This window comes from Sus scrofa, chromosome 14 (genome assembly GCF_054392235.1).
Source record: "Sus scrofa isolate SSC_HxYL_T2T_F1_AM1 chromosome 14, Sscrofa_HxYL_maternal_Yorkshire_Landrace_v2.0, whole genome shotgun sequence".
NCBI classification, from domain to species: Eukaryota; Metazoa; Chordata; class Mammalia; order Artiodactyla; family Suidae; genus Sus; species Sus scrofa.
In genome coordinates, this window is record NC_139396.1 from 73328894 (window position 1) to 73348231 (window position 19338).

The 19338-nt window shown below is 40.2% G+C and overlaps 1 protein-coding gene and 1 pseudogene across 8 annotated transcripts in view; one reads left to right on the plus strand and one right to left on the minus strand.

Annotated features, from left to right (window-relative positions):
- The window catches only part of FMN2 (formin 2), a 305517-nt gene that overhangs the window by 89458 nt on the left and 196721 nt on the right, over positions 1–19338 (plus strand). For all 8 annotated transcript variants that reach the window (XR_014827783.1, XM_021081836.2, XM_084996812.1 and 5 more), the window contains one exon: positions 9967–10114. Coding sequence is in view for 4 of the 8 variants with exons in the window: in XM_021081836.2 (XP_020937495.2) it covers positions 9967–10114 (148 nt within the window). In the remaining 4 variants the exon portion in view is untranslated. The remainder of the gene's footprint in view (positions 1–9966; positions 10115–19338) is intronic.
- On the minus strand, positions 13300–15676 carry LOC146396690 (uncharacterized; annotated as a pseudogene).

A 19338-nucleotide genomic window follows, 5' to 3' on the forward strand; every position in this document is an offset into this window, starting at 1 on the left:
TAATTCTAAACACTCAGTTTGTCCTTCCTCCTGCATGTCCAGTTTGGAAGTTGTCTTCGAAGTCTGTGAGTCTGCTTCTGTTTGGTAAATAAGTTCATTTGTATTATTTTTATTAGATTCCACATATTAGTGATCTCATAGTATATTTGCCTGTCTTTCTGGCTTACTTCAGTTAGTATTATAATCTCTAGGTCCATCCATGTTGCTGCAAATGGCATTATTTTATTTCTTTTTATGGCTGAGTAATATTCCATTGTATATATGTACCATAGCTTCTTTATCTGTTCCTCTGTTGGTGGACATTTAGGTTGCATCCATGTTTTGGGTATTGTAAATAGTGCTGCAGTGAACACCGGGGTGCATGTATTGAATTAGGTTTTCTCTGGATGTATGTTCAGCAATAGGATTGCTGGATCATATGGTAGTTCTATTTTTAGTTTTTAGGGAAACTTCATGCTGTTCTCCTTAGTGGCCATACCAATTTACATTCCCATCAACAGTGTAAGAAGTTTCCCTTTCCCCACACCCTCTCCAGCATTTATTGTTTGTAGACTTTATGATGATGGCCATTCTGAACTGTGTGAAGTTATAACTCATTGTCGTTTTGATTTGCATTTCTCTAATAATTAATGATGTTGAGCATGTTTTCATGTGGTTTTTGGCCATCCCTCTTCTTTGGGAAAAATTTAGATCTGCCCATTTTTTTAGTTGGGTTGACTGGATTTTTTTTTTTTTTGATATAGAGCTGCATGAGCTGTTTATATATTTTGGAGATTAATCCCTTTTGGTCACTTTGTTTACAAATATTTTCTTCCATTCTGTGGGTTGTCTTTTTGTTTTGCTTATGGTTCCCTATGCTGTGCAAAAGCTTTTAAGTTTAATGAGGTCCCATTTGTTTATTTTTTAGTTTTAATTACTTTAGGAGGTATTACTGTGATTTATGTCAGAGTGTTCTGCCTATATTTCCTTTTGAGAGTTTTAAGGTATCCAGCCTTGCATTTAGGTCTTTAAATCGTTTTGATTTTTTTTTTTTTTTTTTGCGAATACTGGTAGAGAAAGTTCTAATTTCATTCTTTTTTCGTGTAACTGTTTAGTTTTCCCAGCACCACTTATTGAAGAGACTGTCTTTTCTCCATTTGTATGTTCTTGCCTCCTTTGTCATGGACTAATTGACCACATGCGTGTGTGTTTATTTCCAGGCTTTGTATCCTGCACCTCTGATCTACATTTCTGTTTTTGTCCCAGTACCATACTCTTTTGATGACTGTAGCTTTGTAGTATAGTTTAAAGTCAGAGAGCCTGATTGCCCCAATTCCATTTTTCTTTCTCAGAACTGCTTTGGCTGTTTGGGATCTTTTGTGCTTCCATACAAATTTTAAAAGTTGAACCAACATACTCATGGAAACTAGCTAGATTCTTTTTTTTGGTGGGGGTGGGGGGAGGCGCTGCACCCATGGCATATGAAGGTTCCCAGGATAGGGGTCAAATCAGAAAATTGGAGCTGTAGCTGCTGGCCTATGCCACAGCCACAGCAATGCCATATCTGAGTCGCATCTGTGACCTACACCACATCTCACAGCAACAGCAGATCCTTAACCCACTGAGCGAGGCCTAGAATCAAACCTGTGTCCCCATGGATACTAGTCAAATTTGTTTCTGCTGAGCCATGACAGGAACTCCAAATTCTTTATTTCTGATTTGGTCTTTTTTGTTTGTTTTCTAGTTCCTTGTTAAAATTTTCATGGTGTTTATCTTTTCTTTTTCCTAATTCAGTTAACATTTTTATCACCAATGCTTTGAATATTTTATCTGGCAAATTGTTCATTTATTTCATTATTTTTTTCAGCAGTTTTTCTCTTGCTGTTTCAGTTGAGAGCAGCTCCTCTGCCTTTTCATTTTGCTTAATTTTCTCTGCCAATGAATTTAGGAAAAACAGTTACTACTCTCATCTTGAAGGGGTGGTCCCATGTGGGAATAGCCCTCTTTGAACTTTGTGCCAATACCTTTGGTGGGAGAGGTAGATTTGACATGGATGCAAGTCCTGTCTTTACTTAGGGTGCTGGCAGCTGTCACCTGGGTAGTTGATCAGTTTGGAAATGTGGGTGCTAGAGCCTAAGGAGGTGTGGGATGGGACTTCCTCTCTGCTCAGTGGCCATTACCACCCTATTGGGAGTGGGGTCTTATTCTAAGAAGCCCTAAATGTTGACCCCAAGCTGGCTGTTCTTTTAAGTGTGTTTTCCCCTCCCAGCACCAGGAGCCTTGCCCCAAGAGTGCTTTGATGATGACCATTCTGACCAGTATGAGGTGATATCTCATTGTAGTTTTGATTTGCATTTCTCTAATAATCAGTGACATGGAGCATTTTTCATGTGCTTTTTGGCCATCTGTATATCTTCTTTAGAGAACTGTCTATTTAAATCTTCTGCCCATTTTTGATTGAGTTACTTGGTTTTTTTTTATATTTTGCTATATGAACTATTTGTATATTTTGGAAATTAAGCCCTTATTGGTCACATCATTTGCAGATATTTTACTCCATTCTATAAGTTGTCTTTGCATTTTGTTGATGGTTTCCTTTGCTGTTCTAAACTTGTAGGTTCCATTTATTTTTGCCTTGGAAGACTGACCTAAAAAAATTGGCATAATTTTTGTCACAGAATATTTTGCCTATGTTCATTTATAGGAATTTTATGGTGTCATATATTATGTTTAAGTCTTTAAGCCATTTTGAGTTTATTTTTGTGCATGCTGTGAGGCAATGTTATAACTTCACTGATTTAGATGCAGCTGGTCAGCTTTCCCAATAGCAACTTTCTGAAAAGACTGTCTTTTCCCCATTGTTTATTCTTATGTCCTTTGTCAAAGATTAATTGACCATAGGTGTTTGTGTTTATTTCTGGCCTCTCTCTTCTGTTCCATTGATCCATATGTCCAGTACCACACTGTTTTGATTACTGTTGCTTTATAGTATTGTTTTCAGTCTGGGAGGGTTATGCCTTCAGCTCTGTTTTTTTCCTCAGGATTGCTTTCTTAATTCTTGGATTATTGTGATTTTGTATGAATTTTAAGATTATCCTAGTTCTTTGAAAAATGTCATTGGTAATTTGAAAATGATTGCCTCAAATGCGTAGCTTTTTTTGGATAATATGGCTATTTTAACAATATTAATTCTTTCAATCCAAGAGCTGGGATATCTTTCTATTTCTTTGAATCATCTTCAGTTTCCTTTATCAATATTTTCTACTTCTCAGCATATTAGTCTTTTACTTTCTTAATCAGGTTTATTCTTAAGTATTTTTTGGTGTGATTTTAAAAGGAATTTATTTAAATTTTTTTCTGTTAGTGTTAGTGTAAAGAAATGCTACAGATTTCTGTTTATTGATCTTGTATCCTGATACCTTGATGAATTCATTTGTCAGTTTTAGTAGTTTCTATGTGGAGTCTGTGGAGTTTTTTTGGTAGAGTATCGTGTCTTCTGCATGTAGTGACAATTTTACCTTTTCCCTTCCAATTTGCATAGCTTTTATTTCTTTTTCTTTTCCTTGCTGTGACTAGGACTTCCAATACTCTGTTGAATAGAAGTGGGGAGAATGGGTTTCCCTGTTCCAGATTTTAGCAAGGCTTTCAGCTTTTCACTAATGAGTATTATGTTGGCTGTTGGTTTGTCATAAGTTTCTTTTATTATGCTGAGATATGTTCCCTCCATACCTCCATGAACATATCTCACTTTGGTGAGTTTTTATCATGAACGAATGTCAAATTGGATCAGTATTTAAATTCTTTTTTTTTTTTTTTTTTTGGTCTTTTTGCCATTTCTTGGGCTGTTCCTGCGGCATATGGAGGTTCCCAGGCTAGGGGTTGAATCAGAGCTGTAGCCACCAGCCTATGCCAGAGCCACAGCAACACGGGATCCAAGCTGCGTCTGCAACCTACACCACAGCTCACAGCAACGCTGGATCCTTAACCCACTGAGCAAGGCCAGGGAATCGAACCCACAATCTCATGGTTCCTAGTCGGATTCGTTAACCACTGTGCCACGCCGGGAACTCCTGGATCAGTATTTAAATTCTTTTGCTACTCAATTCCCTTGTGGAAAATTTGCACAAATTAGCAATCTCAGTGGTAGTAAAAACAGTACTTGTTTGAACATAGTTCAGAAAACACCCTTTTATATTATCCTGAAATGTTTTCAGAGACCTCAGCTCATCTTTAGATTTAGACTTCTTGATATTACTTTATTATTCATTTGTAGTTGTCATTTTTACATAGTCACTTGACCCTTGAACAGTGTGGGAATTAACCTATACTTTATAGTTGGCCCCGTATCTATGGTTCCTCTGCATCCACAATTCAGTTAGACACAGATGCTGTAGTACTGTGGTATTTAATATTGAAAAATATCTGCATATAAGTGGACCTCTGCAATTCAAACCCACATGTTCAAGGGTCAAGTATATACTTCCAAGTTTGTAACTTCTTATTTAAATATGATCCAGAGGTGGTCAGTCAAATTTTTGTTGTCAGTCACACATATGTATTCTGTCTAGAGCTGACTAAATGGCTAGAGTATAAAATTGTGTCAAGATTGTGTAAAAATATTCGGTGTGAAAATGATGCAATAATTTTTTAAATGTCTGTAGTGTGTTATTATAAGGTCATGTATGATTATAGCTATGTAAAATATTCAAAGATTAGAAAATAGTATACCTAGTGGATGCTGCTGTGTAGAAGTGATTATTGTTTTTTTATCTCCTCTATCTCAAAGCAATTCTATATAGTTATGCCATTGTTTTTTAAAATAATTAAGCCGTCATACAAACCAAAGTATCATGAGTACAATTCAGTATACTATCAATGGATCTACCTTTTATTCAGGCTGTCATCTTTTAAGAAGTTCAAATTAGTTAAAGTAGATAAATAAATGGATCTTCCATCATTTCCCTTATACTAATAATGCGTTTATCATCACCTTCTTCCAAAAAGCATTTACACTGTTTAGTAAAAGAAGTAAGAGAACATAATATAATAAAAATCAGCTATGAGTGAAATGGAAAATGAAAGATAAGACGAAACTATGGGGGGGGGACGTAAAATGGAGATAAGAATGATACTAATCAAAAACATACATTCTGGAACCACAAAACATGGGAAAGGTGGGCCATGTACTTACTTCAAATTTTCCAGTAGCCAGAACAAAAAGTACATCTGGTCCACAGATTAAAAAGCACAAATAAACTCCAGATACCATCCAAGTATTTAATTCCTCACATGAAGCTGTTAAAGTTATGAGAACTCTGATCTTCAGAACCTTCTCCAGAAAGCACTGTGGAGAGGACATTTTCCTCCATCTACTCCCAGTGGGCCTGGCCATATTCTTTCTTAGAGGTCTCACCCAGGCACAGTTCAGTTGGAACAGTTCTTTAGGCCAGTGGGACCAAGTGCAAAGCACCCTTAGGTGGCCTGAGATAGTTTTCTGTTGGATAGAGTACATGGGGTAGTACATAAGAGTAGTTTCCAGGGGTGGATAGAGTACATGCAAAGACATTGATATGTAACATAGTCTGAGAAAATTTTTTAGACTTTTTCCCCCTCAGTAAAACTTACGATATTTGGTGGGAGAGTGTACTTCCTGGAATGTCTGGGATACACTTACTGTATTTTACCAATCAAATATAGACTCTTTGGCCTTGATAGACACTTGGGCTGGGGCAATGCTTAGAGCTTCTTAGGAAGTGAGGAACCCAGACTAAGATTATTCCCACATCTGTGGACACCCCATCTCCTCTCACTGACGAGTCACAGGAGTATTAATGGGAAGGATAACAGTTCCTCTCAAAGAGTAATTTAGATTCTGCTTTAATATACAGACTGATGGCAGTGAAGTTTTCTTGTATATAGCACCATCACAGATATGTTAACCATATATTTTAGGGTGATAACAAACCCTCACCTTGACTAGAAAAATCTCAAAGAAGCACTCTTAGAATGCCTAAGTTGGATCATTATAATTCTCTAATAGGCCCTCTAAAATAAACTATTTGTGGATCCAGTGTTGGTTGTCACTGAAGTGGCTCTGGTTGCTGCTGTGGCATAGGTTTGATTCCTGGCCCAGGAACTTCTGCATGCCATAGGCATGGCCAAAAACAAACAAACAAACCGAAAAAAATAGACGTTAAGAATTTAAGGGAGTAGGAATTCCTGCTATCATGCAGTGGGATCAGTGGTGTCTTGGGAGCATTGGGATGTAGGGTCAATCCCTGGCCTGGCCCATGGGTTAAGGATCTGGTGTTCCTGCAGCTGCATAGGTCTTGACTGCTGTTTAGATCTAATCCCTGGCCCAGGAACTCCACATGCTGTGGTGGGGCAGCTGGGGAGTGGGGAGGGGGGCAAAAAAAGAAAAAAGAATTTAAGGGAATAGAGTACTGATAGGGAAACATATTACTGTTTTAATTCAGATGTAAAACTATGATTTAATTTGTTAAAAGACAGTTTTTATCAGTCTTGACCCTTGTAGTTCGTTAATACTCATTGTGTGTCTGCTATGTATATAGAATAACATATTGGGGAAAGCAACAGTGTATGGTTGATAAGGGGTTTAAATATTCTACTTGGGAAAATAACACACCAGGATGTTAAACAGAAATACAACAGAGGAAAAGACTATATACATGGATGGTTGAGGAATTGCCACAGGACAGTTATTAATTGAATTCAAAACATAGTAATAGCACAAATGGGCCAAGGAAACTTTGTAGATTAAAGTTTGTTCAACTAGGTTCTCATTGTAAAGTAACAATTCAGTGTTGGTTCTGTGGAAATGTGTACATATGATGAAAATTTTGAATTTTTCTAAAAAGGATATTTTAAAATACAGGAAATATCTGATTATTCTAATCAAGGATTTTTTTTTTTTCTCCACCCAAGGTATGCAGAAGTTCCTGGGCCAGGGATCAAATCCTGGCCGGAACAGTGGCCTCAACCACAGCAGTGACAGTGCCAGATCTTTAACTTGCTAGGTCACCAGGGAACTCCAAACACAGATTTTTAAAAAATCAAGTTATATTTGAATAATACAAAGTGGTTTTCACAACTCTTTCCACCTAGTATTTGCTCCTACCTCACATCAATCCTACAAAAAAAGATAAGAGCAGCCATTTTTCCTGAATTACTAGTGAGAACATGAAGTCCTGATAAATTTATGACGTTTATCTAGGGTGCAGCATTGATTATATCCTAGAATATGCTGTCTACTTCTTATTTTACTTTATAACATAAAATTGCCAATAAGTTTAGATGTAATGAATCACTTGATACTTTTGTTATCATTTGATACACAAAAGTACTCCTTGGGTATCTTGTTAAGCAAATGAAGAAAAGATTATAGCCAGCTGTTCGTATTGACAAGCCATCTCTTTTGTTTTTTCCTTTTTTTTTTGGTCTTTTTGCCATTTCTTGGGCCACTTCCACGGCATATAGAGGTTCCCAGGCTACGGGTCTACTCGGAGCTGTAGCCGCCAGCCTACACCAGAGCCACAGCAACATGGGATCTGAGCTGCATCTGAGACCTATACCACAGCTCACAGCAACACCAGATCCTTAACCCACTGAGCAAGGGCAGGGATCGAACCCGCAACCTCATGGTTTCTAGTCGGATTTGTTAACCACCGCGCCACGACAGGAACTCCTTTTCGTTTTTGACAAATGGGTTCATTCAACAGACATTTAGAGGCTTTTATGAAGTCATAACATTGTCAAATGCTAGGGGAGATTTACAGGATAATATATATTCCTCCTGTGCTGAAGGAGTTTCAGTTGGTTTGATGGGAGACGAAATACACTCAGGAGAGTGTTAGGCCCCCCGTTCTGGATTCCACGCTGTTCCTTATCAGAATGAGGGGTGGCCGGCATGCTTTCAGCATTGCGATTCAGCAGGTGAGATGCCAACTAGACTTAATCATTGGTTAGATTCCATGAGGGGAGGATTGGGTTGGCCATTCTAGTGGAGCAGAGCCTGATTTAGGAAACATGAAGAGATGAATGTGGGAAGAGGTTTGGGAGGAATCTGCAAAACTGACCCATAGCTTGAAGAGTTGACATTTGATTCTGTGGAATCAAAAAGAGCCATGAAAGAAATTTGTGTTTTGTTTATTCTCTGCAAGTAGGGCCATATGGTGAAGGAGAGGTTTAGAGTTTTCCATCACAGCACTGTAACATATTCTGAAAGACTGGAGGTCTGGCCAGACTGGTTTGGGTTTATGGAGGGTTTTAGAGTGCTTTTACCAAACTTTGTGTTTTGGCGAATGATGAAGTCCTAAGTGAAGCCATTTATCCTCTTGGCTGTTGGTGCTGCCTCTTCTACATGGAAACAATAAAATCAGAGGCCAAGTGAGTTTATTATTAGAATGCTAAATCTTTGAATCAGAGTCCTTTTCCAGGAAATGTACAGCTCACTACTCTGGCAGGTGTTTGACAACTCCTTACATGAAAGGTTCATGCAATGTGGACATGAAAAAGGCAGGATTCTGTGCCTAATGGTTGCCCATAGCCTAGAAGGTGTTTCCTAAACCAGCAGCTGGATGCAGCACCATCAGGGCATCAAGCCTTGACATCATTCCTTGCCCATTTGTGACCTTGTCCTCATAAAATGAGGCATCTCTGATGTTTTTTGCTGGTTCACATACATTGAATCCCTTTAGTTTTACCAGTGAGAGCTCATTTCTAATACCATATTAATTAATTAAACAATTCATTTTGCCAGTGAAAAGTTACTTCTGATAATCAGTATGCCAAACAGCAAAGCCTCTTGGGTCAATCAATATATGAATACTTGAAAGAGATGTGAATGGCTGAAATGCTGGGCCTCGTCTGAAAGGTGACCCTTTCTGATTTAATATTAGCTGACCCAAGAACCTGAGTTGTTAGGTAGGGCCAGTGACTGTCCTTAAGGTAAAGCTTAAACTGACTGATTTATACATTGTATTTTACTGTTGATGCTGAAGAATATTTTATGAATTTCTTAAATTAACTTGTTAACAAAAAGTATGGAAATGGGAATGCCTGTCTCTGTTTACTTGTATGGTGGTTTTTTGTAGTGCGATTTTTTGTTTTTGTTTCTATCGCTCTTATTCTCTCTGCTTTACTTTATGTGGATCAAATGGCTTAGGGATCTATACCTGTAAGTAAGGAAACTATTACAAAGAGAATGGAGGGCATGTGCACTATGTGTCCTAAAGCAGTTGTTATTCCGAAATCCTAGTGAGCAGTTTCCCAAGGTGGTCACAAGCCTCAGAGTGGCCTCCTTTGTGAGATTTCCACTTGGCTTCCTGGCATGAGGTGTAGTTGTGAGCCTGCTTCTCATCCTGTCCAGATTCTGTTGGTCTGCAGCTGGTAGGGCTTTCTTGGCCAAATCCCTGTCCTGTTCTTTTTTTTTTCTTGGCAGTTTCATTTGCATTTTCTTAGTTTCTCTCCCAAACAGTTCCCAACCTCTTCTCAGGATAATCAGTGTCCTGGGCTTTTTGTTGTTGAAGGCAAGGAAGCTATTACTGTCCCAGGGTGCCCAGCATAGCCTGTCCTCTGACTTTGCCACGAGTGTTTACACAGATTATAAAAGGACATCATATTCCAGTACATTGAAGATTGAGGCACTCTGTGATTGAGACGATTTTCTGACCATATAATTCCCTGCAGGCCCATATGGCCTCTTACCTCCAAAGAAATAGATTTCCATAGAAAAGAAGTTGTGACATGTATGGTTATGAAAATGAAATGACTGTGTGAAAGAATATTTATGTGATGAATCTACATTGAATAATATAAAATGCCATTTAGTGTTTATGTATATTCTAGCAAAAATACACATGTATATTTTTTATGGAAATGATGTTGCAATATATCAATCAAGAAAACTCTATTTTTTCCTGACTGAATTAAAATAGCTTAAATTTTCCTTTTTCTTTTGAAATATAGCAAGATCAGCTTTACACCTGGGCTGCAGTTAGCCAACCCACACACTCACTGGATTATGTAGAAGGACAGTTTCCCAGGCGAGTACCGTCTGCTTGGCCACCACCTAAACCTCCTGATGAAGAACACAGGCCTAAGGATGCTGACACAGGTAGGCCCCTGGGAAGAGTAACATCAAATATCTGTGCAGTGCTTACTGGTCGTGAGTCTGAGTTTCTCTTCTAAGTATATCTTAGATTATAAACTGTATATAACTCAAGCTAAATCACTGGAATATGTTGTATTTCCCATCCCATCTTGAAGACCTCAGAGCTAAAGTTTTTGGGGAATGGGACACTGGATTGTCCAATTACTACTTGATAGGAAAATTTGAAAACCACTGCCTCAGGGTCAAGCATGGCTACCACCTGAGGGAAAGCTACCCACCTGTGGACTGAGAGAGTATGCGAGAGAACTTTCTGTCTACTGACCCTCGAAGGTGGTAGCCACCTTGTCTCTTTGCATTGTCTCTTCCCTTACTGCTTTCTTTGAGCTTTCCTTAGTTTTTTCTTTGCCTTCAGAGATAAGTGGCAGAGGCAAGAGAGAGATTCTTTTTACCAATTCTAGAGTAGTCTTAAAAATTGTACATTGTTCGGATGTAATGTTTTTCTAAAAAATGTTTCCTTTTGGTTGTTTTTTCTCTTTGTACCTGTGTTGTCCTAAAATATTTTGTGTTATTTTTGAAGTATTTTGAAGATAACATGAGATTAATATCAGATTAACACATAATGTGGAGCCCGAAACTAGGAAAACACTCTACAGTTATTGTATTGAATTAATCGTATTTGTGTAACAATGTTTTTGTGGGATTTAATTTATTCCTTGTTTCTTTTTTCACTTGCGCATAATAAATTCCCAGCTTCTTCTTGGTGAACTGATCAGGAACACTGACATTGGATCCATATATGGAGAGTAAATAGAAGGACATTATTACTATTCAGAAATCTTTCCCTGGAGTTCCCATTGTGACACAGTGGAAACGGATCCAACTGTTGAGGGTTTGATCCCTGGCCTCGCTCAGTGGGTTAAGGATCCGGCATTGTCGTGGGCTGTGGTGTAGTTCACAGATGCGGCTCTGATCTGGCATTGCTGTGGCTATGGCCTAGGCCGGCAGCTGTAGCTCTGATTTTGACCTCTAGCCTGGGAACCTACATATGCTGCGGGTGCAGCCCTATAAAGCAAAAAAAAAAAAAAAAAAAAAAAAAAAAATGTAAAAAAGAAGTCCTTCCTAGAGTTCCTTGGTGGCTCACTGGGTTAAGGATCTGGCATCATCACTGCTGTGGCTCTGGTTACAGCTGTGGCATGGGTTTGATCCCTCGCCCAGGAACTTCTGCATGCCAAAAAAAAAAAAAAATTGCAATAAAATATTGTAGGAAAAAAGTTTAAAAAAACAGAAATCTCTCCCTCACCAAATTTTCCTAAGTGCTAGTAGCATGGGTATTAGAGTTTAGGATTTTGATCTTTTCCCCTCATTGAATTACTAAGAGAAAGATAGTGGGATAGCCTAATGTGGACTTGCAATAAAGAGTGTAGCATAAGAGCATGGAGCTTGGCCTCTGCCAATTAATCAGCTTTGTAATATTGAGCAAGTTTGCTAATAAGCACTGTTCTCAATTTTTCCTCACCTGTAAAATGGTGATAAGAATAACATCCATCGCACAGGGATATTTTGAGAATTATATAGAGTATTTTAAACCATTGAATTAGCATTTAGAATGCAGTCATTATCTTCCACAAGAGTTCCCTTTAAGACCAACAGTGACCCACATTGTCAGTGACTTTATTCTCAGTTCCTGCCCAAAGGTCTTCAGTGAGAGCTTAGTGCTCATTACCTCTGTTTTGCTCCCAGTCGTGGACCAATGCTTTCACCTCTCTCTTCTTTGCCCTGGATGGGGGCCTACACCCAAGCCTGCATGTTCCCATTTTAATGCCCTGTGCTTTTGAATCGCTGCTTTGTGTTTACTTGGTGGACTCCCTGAAATGAGCAACAAATGGGAGATGGATGTAAGAAACATGTCCCATGTAGGGCTCTGAGTTTCTTAGGGTACACAGTACAGCTGATCAAGGGCCAAGGTAGAGTTCCTTAACGCAGAGATCTTCAGGGACAAGGAGGATCTGACATAATAACACCTGGGGGAAAAAAGCACATAAAAGCATATTTAGTTGTTTTTTTTTTTTAAAGCATGTACTGAAAGTATTAATCCCATTAATACACTATTTGTTTATGTTGAAATTTACTTACTGGTTAGGAAATAGCCACATGTAGATAAAGTAGAATTAATCAATTTCATTGGGAGTTCTTTTCAACAGTTGTTCATATCTTGTGTTTTACATCATTGATTAGGGTAATGTTTTAATTTTTTTCTTTAGTGTGTTTGTCTTTCTCAGCTTTTCTAACTGAAACATTTGTAGTATGCTCTAAAATTTTAGGGCCATTTTTAAAAGTTATGAAACATTGAATCTTACTGATTTTGTTGTATACTAGAGGAACACCAGATAGAAGGTTCATCAATGATAATCAGAATTTTAGCTTGGTAAACTATGATAGTTGGAATTGATGACAGGAAATTTGTAACCTAGTTTTTCCTTCATTATTTGATGTAAATTATTAAATGCTAGAGCAGTCATTTTTAACAGAATAACTTGTCTTCTTTTAAAATATGCCTTCTTGGGGGTTCCCATTGTGGCACAGTGGAAATGAATCAGACTAGTATCCACGAGGATGCGGGTTCCATCCCTGGCCTTGCTCAGTGGGTCGGGGATCTGGTGTTGCCATGAGCTGAGGTGTAGATCTCAGACATGGCCTGGATCCTGTGTTGCTGTGGCTGTGGTGTAGGCTGGCAGTTATAGCTCCAATTAGACCCCTAGCCTGGGAACTTCCATATGCCACAAGTGTGACCCTAAAAAGCAAATTTTTTTTTTTTAGAGCTGTACCCGTGGCATATGGAAGTTCCCAGGCCAGGAGTCAAATCAGAGCTGTAGTTGCCAGTCTACTCCCCAGCCACAGCAATGTGGAATCCTTTAACCCACTGAGCAAGGCCAGGAATCAAATCCACATCCTCATCAGATTCATTACCACTGAGCCACAAACAGGAACTCCTAAAATATTCATTCTTAAAGAGGATGTTGGAGGTAAGTAGAAAATAGGTAAATGTAGTAACTTGTTTTTCTCCTGTTGATCTGTTATAAATCCAAAAGCCCAACAACTGTTCTTGTCCAAGTGGTCTAATAGCCCATCTCACTTTTTCCTGCTGTGATTCTGCAGGACCTTTCACCCTCCCTCTCCTTGGCCCCCAATCAGTGGTAAAAGTGAGGATGTCGATAATATAGTGAAAACCTTGCATAGAGTCTGTTTTTGTTTGGGGTTTGTTTGTTTATTTGTTTGTAGTAGGAGGATTTTATTAACTGTACAACATACAACTTTCCCAGGCCCCTCTGGGTGCCAGCATACTCTTCAGCCATTGGGCCCAAGGAGTGCCCCTGCTCCTGCACCCACTTGGGACTCCCCAGTAGGGAGATCTGGGCCGACAGTTTCATGGGTGGGAGAGCCAGGGTAAGGGTGGGACTCAGAGTTGGGGTCAAAGCTGGGCACAGGATTAGGACCAGGGCTGGGACCAGATGAGTGGTCAGGGCTGGCTACAAAGCTGGTATTGTACCCAGGCATAGGGTCAGAAGATTTGATAGAAACAGGGTAGGGGTAGATCCAGAGCCAGGGATTGGGGCTGGGTTTGGGGTGGGAGCCCAGCACAGAGCCAGGGTCAGGACCAAGGCCAGAGCTGGCGTCTAGGGCAGAGCCCAGCACATAGACAGCATTGGGACTCAGGAGGGGGAGACCTGTCCCAGCCTCAACATCAAAGCAGGGCTGAGGCCCAGGCAGGGCAGTGGTGATAATTGCAGCCACTGCAGCAGCCATGCCCCTCGTGGCACCCACTTGTGCTTGGTAAGGCTGGAGGCTTTGCCAAAGGCCCTACCCTAGAGCTGGCAGTGGTAGGGGTGCTTGCCCAAATGCACATGCAGGTGCTGCAGCAGTGCCAATCTCTGCCAGCTCGCCTTGGATGGTGGGGCAGGCATGGGGCCGCTGGCCTGTGTGAATGTGCAGGTGGTACTGCAGGTGGGAGCTGTGGCTAAAGGCCCTTCCTGAAACCCTTGGCTGCACACCCTACACTTGTGTGGCCATGGGCCACCCTGTGTGTGCAGGTGCTATACCAGCCACAAGCCATGGTAAAGTCTTTGCTGCACACAGGCAGTTGTGTGGCTTCTCGCCGCTGTGGCTGCTGTGGTGCTTCAGCAGCGTAGAGTGCCAGCCAAAGGCCTTGCTGCACCTGCGCACTGGTAGTGCCCTCCAGGCGTGTGGATGCCGCTGTGCTGGGCCACCGTAGTGTGTGGCTGAGTGATTTACGGCAGTTGGGGCAGAGGCGGGGCTTCTCGCTATCATGGCTGCGGCGGTAAGCTTGCCTGCAGTTTGAGCAGGAGAAGGGCCAGGGCAGGCTGGCAGATGCAGGGAACCCTGAGGATCTGGTGGCCAGGATCTTGGGGGTGGCAGTGAGGTCGGGTGAGAGAGGGTCCAAGTTGGGGTGGCAGTGGAACAGAGGATGTTGCTATTACGGTCGAGAACTAGGAGGACTGGGCCGATGACCCCTGGGTCATCGAAACTTGAAGACACAGGGTCGAGATTTTGGGGTTCCTAGTGACAGGTCCCAGATATGGAGCCTGGAGCTTCCACATCGGGATCCAGATCCTCAGAGATAGGCTCCAGGTCTTCATAGCTAGGTCTAAGTCTTCAGAGACAGTGTTGAGGTCTAGCCGGTCAGGCCCTGGGTTTTCAGAGACAGGGTCCAGCTCTTCCAGGTTGGGGTCTAGGTCTTCTCAGTTGGAGTCAAGCTCTTCATAAGCGAGCCTCAGGCCTTTGTGGCCTGGGTTCCTGACCAGGGCTGAGCACCGCATCCCCAGTGTGGAAGTGCCGGCCACTTCCGGCGCCAGATCTGGAAATCATGGAACCCGACACTAGAGGTCCCCAGTATCCACTGCATGGCTCTGCCTCTCTTTCGTTCCTGGGCAGCCTCTCTTACAAGAGAAGCTTAGGTCCCAGTGCCCCTCGCCTCCGCCCCGCCCACTACACACCCACCGGCATCCCTGGGCCGGTGTTGAGCTCCCCCCGGCCCCCAGTACTGCTGAAGGCCCCCCTTCCTATTTTTAATAAAATAGATATGAATTGCAAACTTTGATAACATAGTGACTTGACAGTGATTGTTGCATATTACTGTGCCGTGACATTATGGCTAAAATCACTATTTGCAACATTTGGTCTCTTTCAATTTTAATTTAAAGTTAAAGAGCTCTTTTTGAAAAAGAAATAGTGATGGTTCCATCTTACTGAACTGGCAACTTGATTTTTCTTTTTTCCTTTGTCTTCTGGCACTTCTTAATATGGGTTACTAATTTACATGTCTGACTAATTCAGATTCGAGGTGCTGCTTTTTCTGCCTCTCTCATGGATCTCACTTTTGTTTTTCCATGCTGCATTTTGTGAAACTGATTTTTCTCCACCTTCATCTGTTGATGAAGAAACAGACCCTCCTTTATGTGAGTCTGAGTACAGAGGGTAGCCTGGGTGTCCTTTCCAACCAGGGAGCTTCACAAGGGCTACAGATTCCTGTGAATCTTCCACTCCCATCCTGCTCCCTATAGCATGTTTGCATTGTCCTCACAGAGGAGCCCAGGGTGCTGATAGTGAGTGGGAAGTCTATTGGATGTCCCCTGGAAGGACAAGGCTGGATGGGAGGTTAGGAAGCAATGTGCTCCAAATGTTGGTGGCAGATACATTAATAAGACATTTATCTTGTTTTCTCTATCTTTCCTCTCTTCATTTTCCTTTACTTATTTGATGGAACCCCCCTCCACAGTATGGTGGTTCTTTCTTCTAGAGACGCATAGCATTTTATTAGTATCTCTATCATTCGAATTATTTAAATATGTATTTTATCTGTTATCTGTCTTCTGTGTAGACTGCTAACATTTCAAGACCTTTGGACACACAGTATGTACTTAAACATTTGAGTGAATAAATGAAGATCGTTGGAAAAGATATAAATAAATGAAATACCTACTCGGCACATGAACGCAAGTATTTGATGGCGTTTTGTGTGTGTGCTCAAACATCCCATGACCATTTCAGAAGCTCAGTACTAAGTTTCAAAGATTATTCAATAGATTGACAAAAGGATGATTAACTTTAGTTTTGAATTCATGAAAAACAGAATCAGGATGTCTGGATATGAACAGAGTCTTGATTAGTCTCTGTACATCTTTGGAAAATCAAGGCCCTTATCTTTCTTTAAAATTGTGAATGACCGAGGGAGTGAACAGAAGACTGATTTCAGAAAGGCAATTTGGGCACAGAAAATCCTGAAAGAAAATATGGAAGGAGAGCTGATAGAAATCATAAACATTGTGTTTGCATGCTGGCTGAAAGGAATATAACCCACCTTGGCTCCAAAAAAAGATCTGAGCAGCTTTTGAGTATGTAAGGTGTACAAAACCATTACAAAGGAAAATATAGTAAAAACTGAAGGGAACTTAGGGTGGGACAATAACATGAAGCTGAAGTAAGCTAGCACATTGCAGTGTATTTTAGAAGGGCTTGCAGTATTTAAAGGTAGTTGGAAATTTATTCCTCAGGTTTAAAATAGAAAGGGAAATGAGAATAATTCTATATCATGCCCTCTATCTGTGAGATTAAAAGAAACAGTCTCAGAAGCACAACTTTTCTGGCTTCTAGTTATCAAAAGAAGTGTTTCTATTGGTTCTTAATAAAAGAAATCCTGTAAGATGTAATGCAAATACAGCATCCTCACCTCATTTCCAGGTTTTGTCCCAGTGTTTTAATCATATTCACTTGAGGTAGAGCAGAAATTCTGTCAGGGCCCTGGGGGTGTGTGATAACATTGATTTCTCAACCTATTACTTGGTCAGGAGTTAAAATGTCCTAGAACAGATGAACTGTGTCTCCTGTAGGTAATTCTCCATGTTCAATTTTTTAAAAATCAGCCTGCATTTCCCCCTTCTCTATGCAAACTAACACCCAAGTGTGGACATCCTTTGTTGGCAATGACAGATCCAGACTCAAATAATCAAATGAGCAGAATACAGAGTTGGCCTCTTTTAGGAAAATACATGTTTAACCCCATCTTCATTTGTGGAAGGACATTATACCAGAATTAAAGACAGCTGCTATTTGTTAGGCCTGATAATCATAAGTCCTGCTATTTAAATGAATTTAATGAATTATCTTCCAATTAAATTGACTAGATTTGAATCAAATTGATGTATAGCATTAAATAAGTTAGTTTAATAATTTTATATAAGTGCACTTTTCATTAATGTAAAACTTTTTGGAGACTGCTTAGTTCATCTTCAGAAGACATATTTTGTGTATTTTAAAGAGGTGACTTTTCTTACTCATTTTCTTCATGTCCTCTCTACAAATGTAAAATTCATCTATGGATGTTTTGTTTTATAATTCATAGGCTTATTTGTGATGATAAAGAGATCATTTCTGAGACATGTTTAGAATTTTGGGGAGCCTAGCAATTTTCTCTAGAAACCTTTAAAAAATGGAACATTTATTTATTTTTTAAATGATTTTTATTTTTTCCATCATAGCTGGTTTACAGTGTTCTGTCAGTTTTCTACTGTACAGCAGGTGACCCAGTCACACATACATACATATTCTTTTTCTCATATTATCATCCTCCATCATAAGTGACTAGATACAGTTCTCAGTGCTATACAGCAGGATCTCATTGCTTATCCATTCCAAGGGCAATAGTTTGCATCTGTTAACCCCAAATTCCCAGCCCATCCCACTCCCTCCCCCTCCCCCTCGGCAACCACAAGTCTGTTCTCCAAGTCCATGATTTTCTTTTCTGTGGAAAGTTTCATTTGTGCCATATATTAAATTCCAGATATAGGTGATAGCACATGGTATTTGTCCTTCTCTTCTGACTTACTTCACTCAGTATGAGAGTCTCTAGTTCCATCCATGTTGCTAAAAATGGCATTATTTTGTTCTTTTTTATGCTGAGTAGTATTCCATTGTGTATATATACCACATCTGCTTAATTCATTCATCTGTCAGTGGACATTTAGGTTGTTTCTATGTCTTGGCTGTTTTGAATAGTGTTGCAATGAACATATGACTGCATGTGTCTTTTTCAAGGAAAGTTTTGGGATATATGCCCAAGAATGGGATTGCTGGGTCATATGGTAGTTCAATATTTAGTTTTCTAAGGTACCTCTGTACTGTTATCCATAGTGGTTGTACCAATTTACATTTCCGCCAACAGTGAAGGAGTGTTCCCTTCTCTCCACAGCCTCTCCAGCATTTGTTAAAAAAAAATGGAACATTTAAAGTTTTGGCAGGAATATACTTTCTCCCACTTTGCTTCACAGTGATGTTTTTTGAAACCAGTCTAGTTTCTTAATTCTTAAGAAGGGAGAATGAAGGAGTTGGCAGTTTAAAATATGCCCTTGAGAGACTCTCACTGGGTTACTCTAAAACAACCATCCTGTGGATGAATAGGGACTGTGTTGGGTCCAGAGCTGAGGAGAAGGCAGTTCCTGGATCCTGGGGAGGAGCGTATCGGAAGTGGCCGCCATGGGAATTTGCATGAGGACTAAGTGGGCTGCACACACACCCGCCAATGACTGGAGCCATGACTCAAGGACCAGATCACTGCTCATTAGCTCCAGGCTACTGTCTTTTCTCTATTCATACTACTTGTTGTGATTTCTCAAGCTTCTCTTTAGTCTTTCCCTTTCCCTTATTTCTTCTCTTTCTTTTATTCTCTACTATATTCCTTCTCCTTAACATTTATTTTTCTTTCTTCTCTTGATTATTCTCATTCATTTCCCTCTATTTTGTAGTACAGTTATTCTGTACATTTTTTCATCTTACAATCTTGACCCTCTAGAACTTCTGTATTTCAGCTTATAATTTTGAAGAGAATATTTTGATGTATAATTTCTCCTAGATGTTGTCACACTAATTCAAGGAAATAAGTGTAGTGAAAGAGAAGAGGATGGGAGAATGAATTTAGTTCAGGTAGCCATTGAATTAGAAACTCAAAGTTTAGGTGTTCAGAAGATTAAAAGATTGATAAGTCATAGTTCAATGTTATGGTGAGCTGTATTCCTTTTATTTACCATGAGAGTTCAGAATTTGCTTTATAGACAAGTCACCAAGTGTAGGACGATAGAAAACGCTATATGCATCTCTGAGGTAAAGGGCTGTTGGCGTTCCCCCCTGCCCCCCTGCCCCCCCCCCACCCCCCAGAG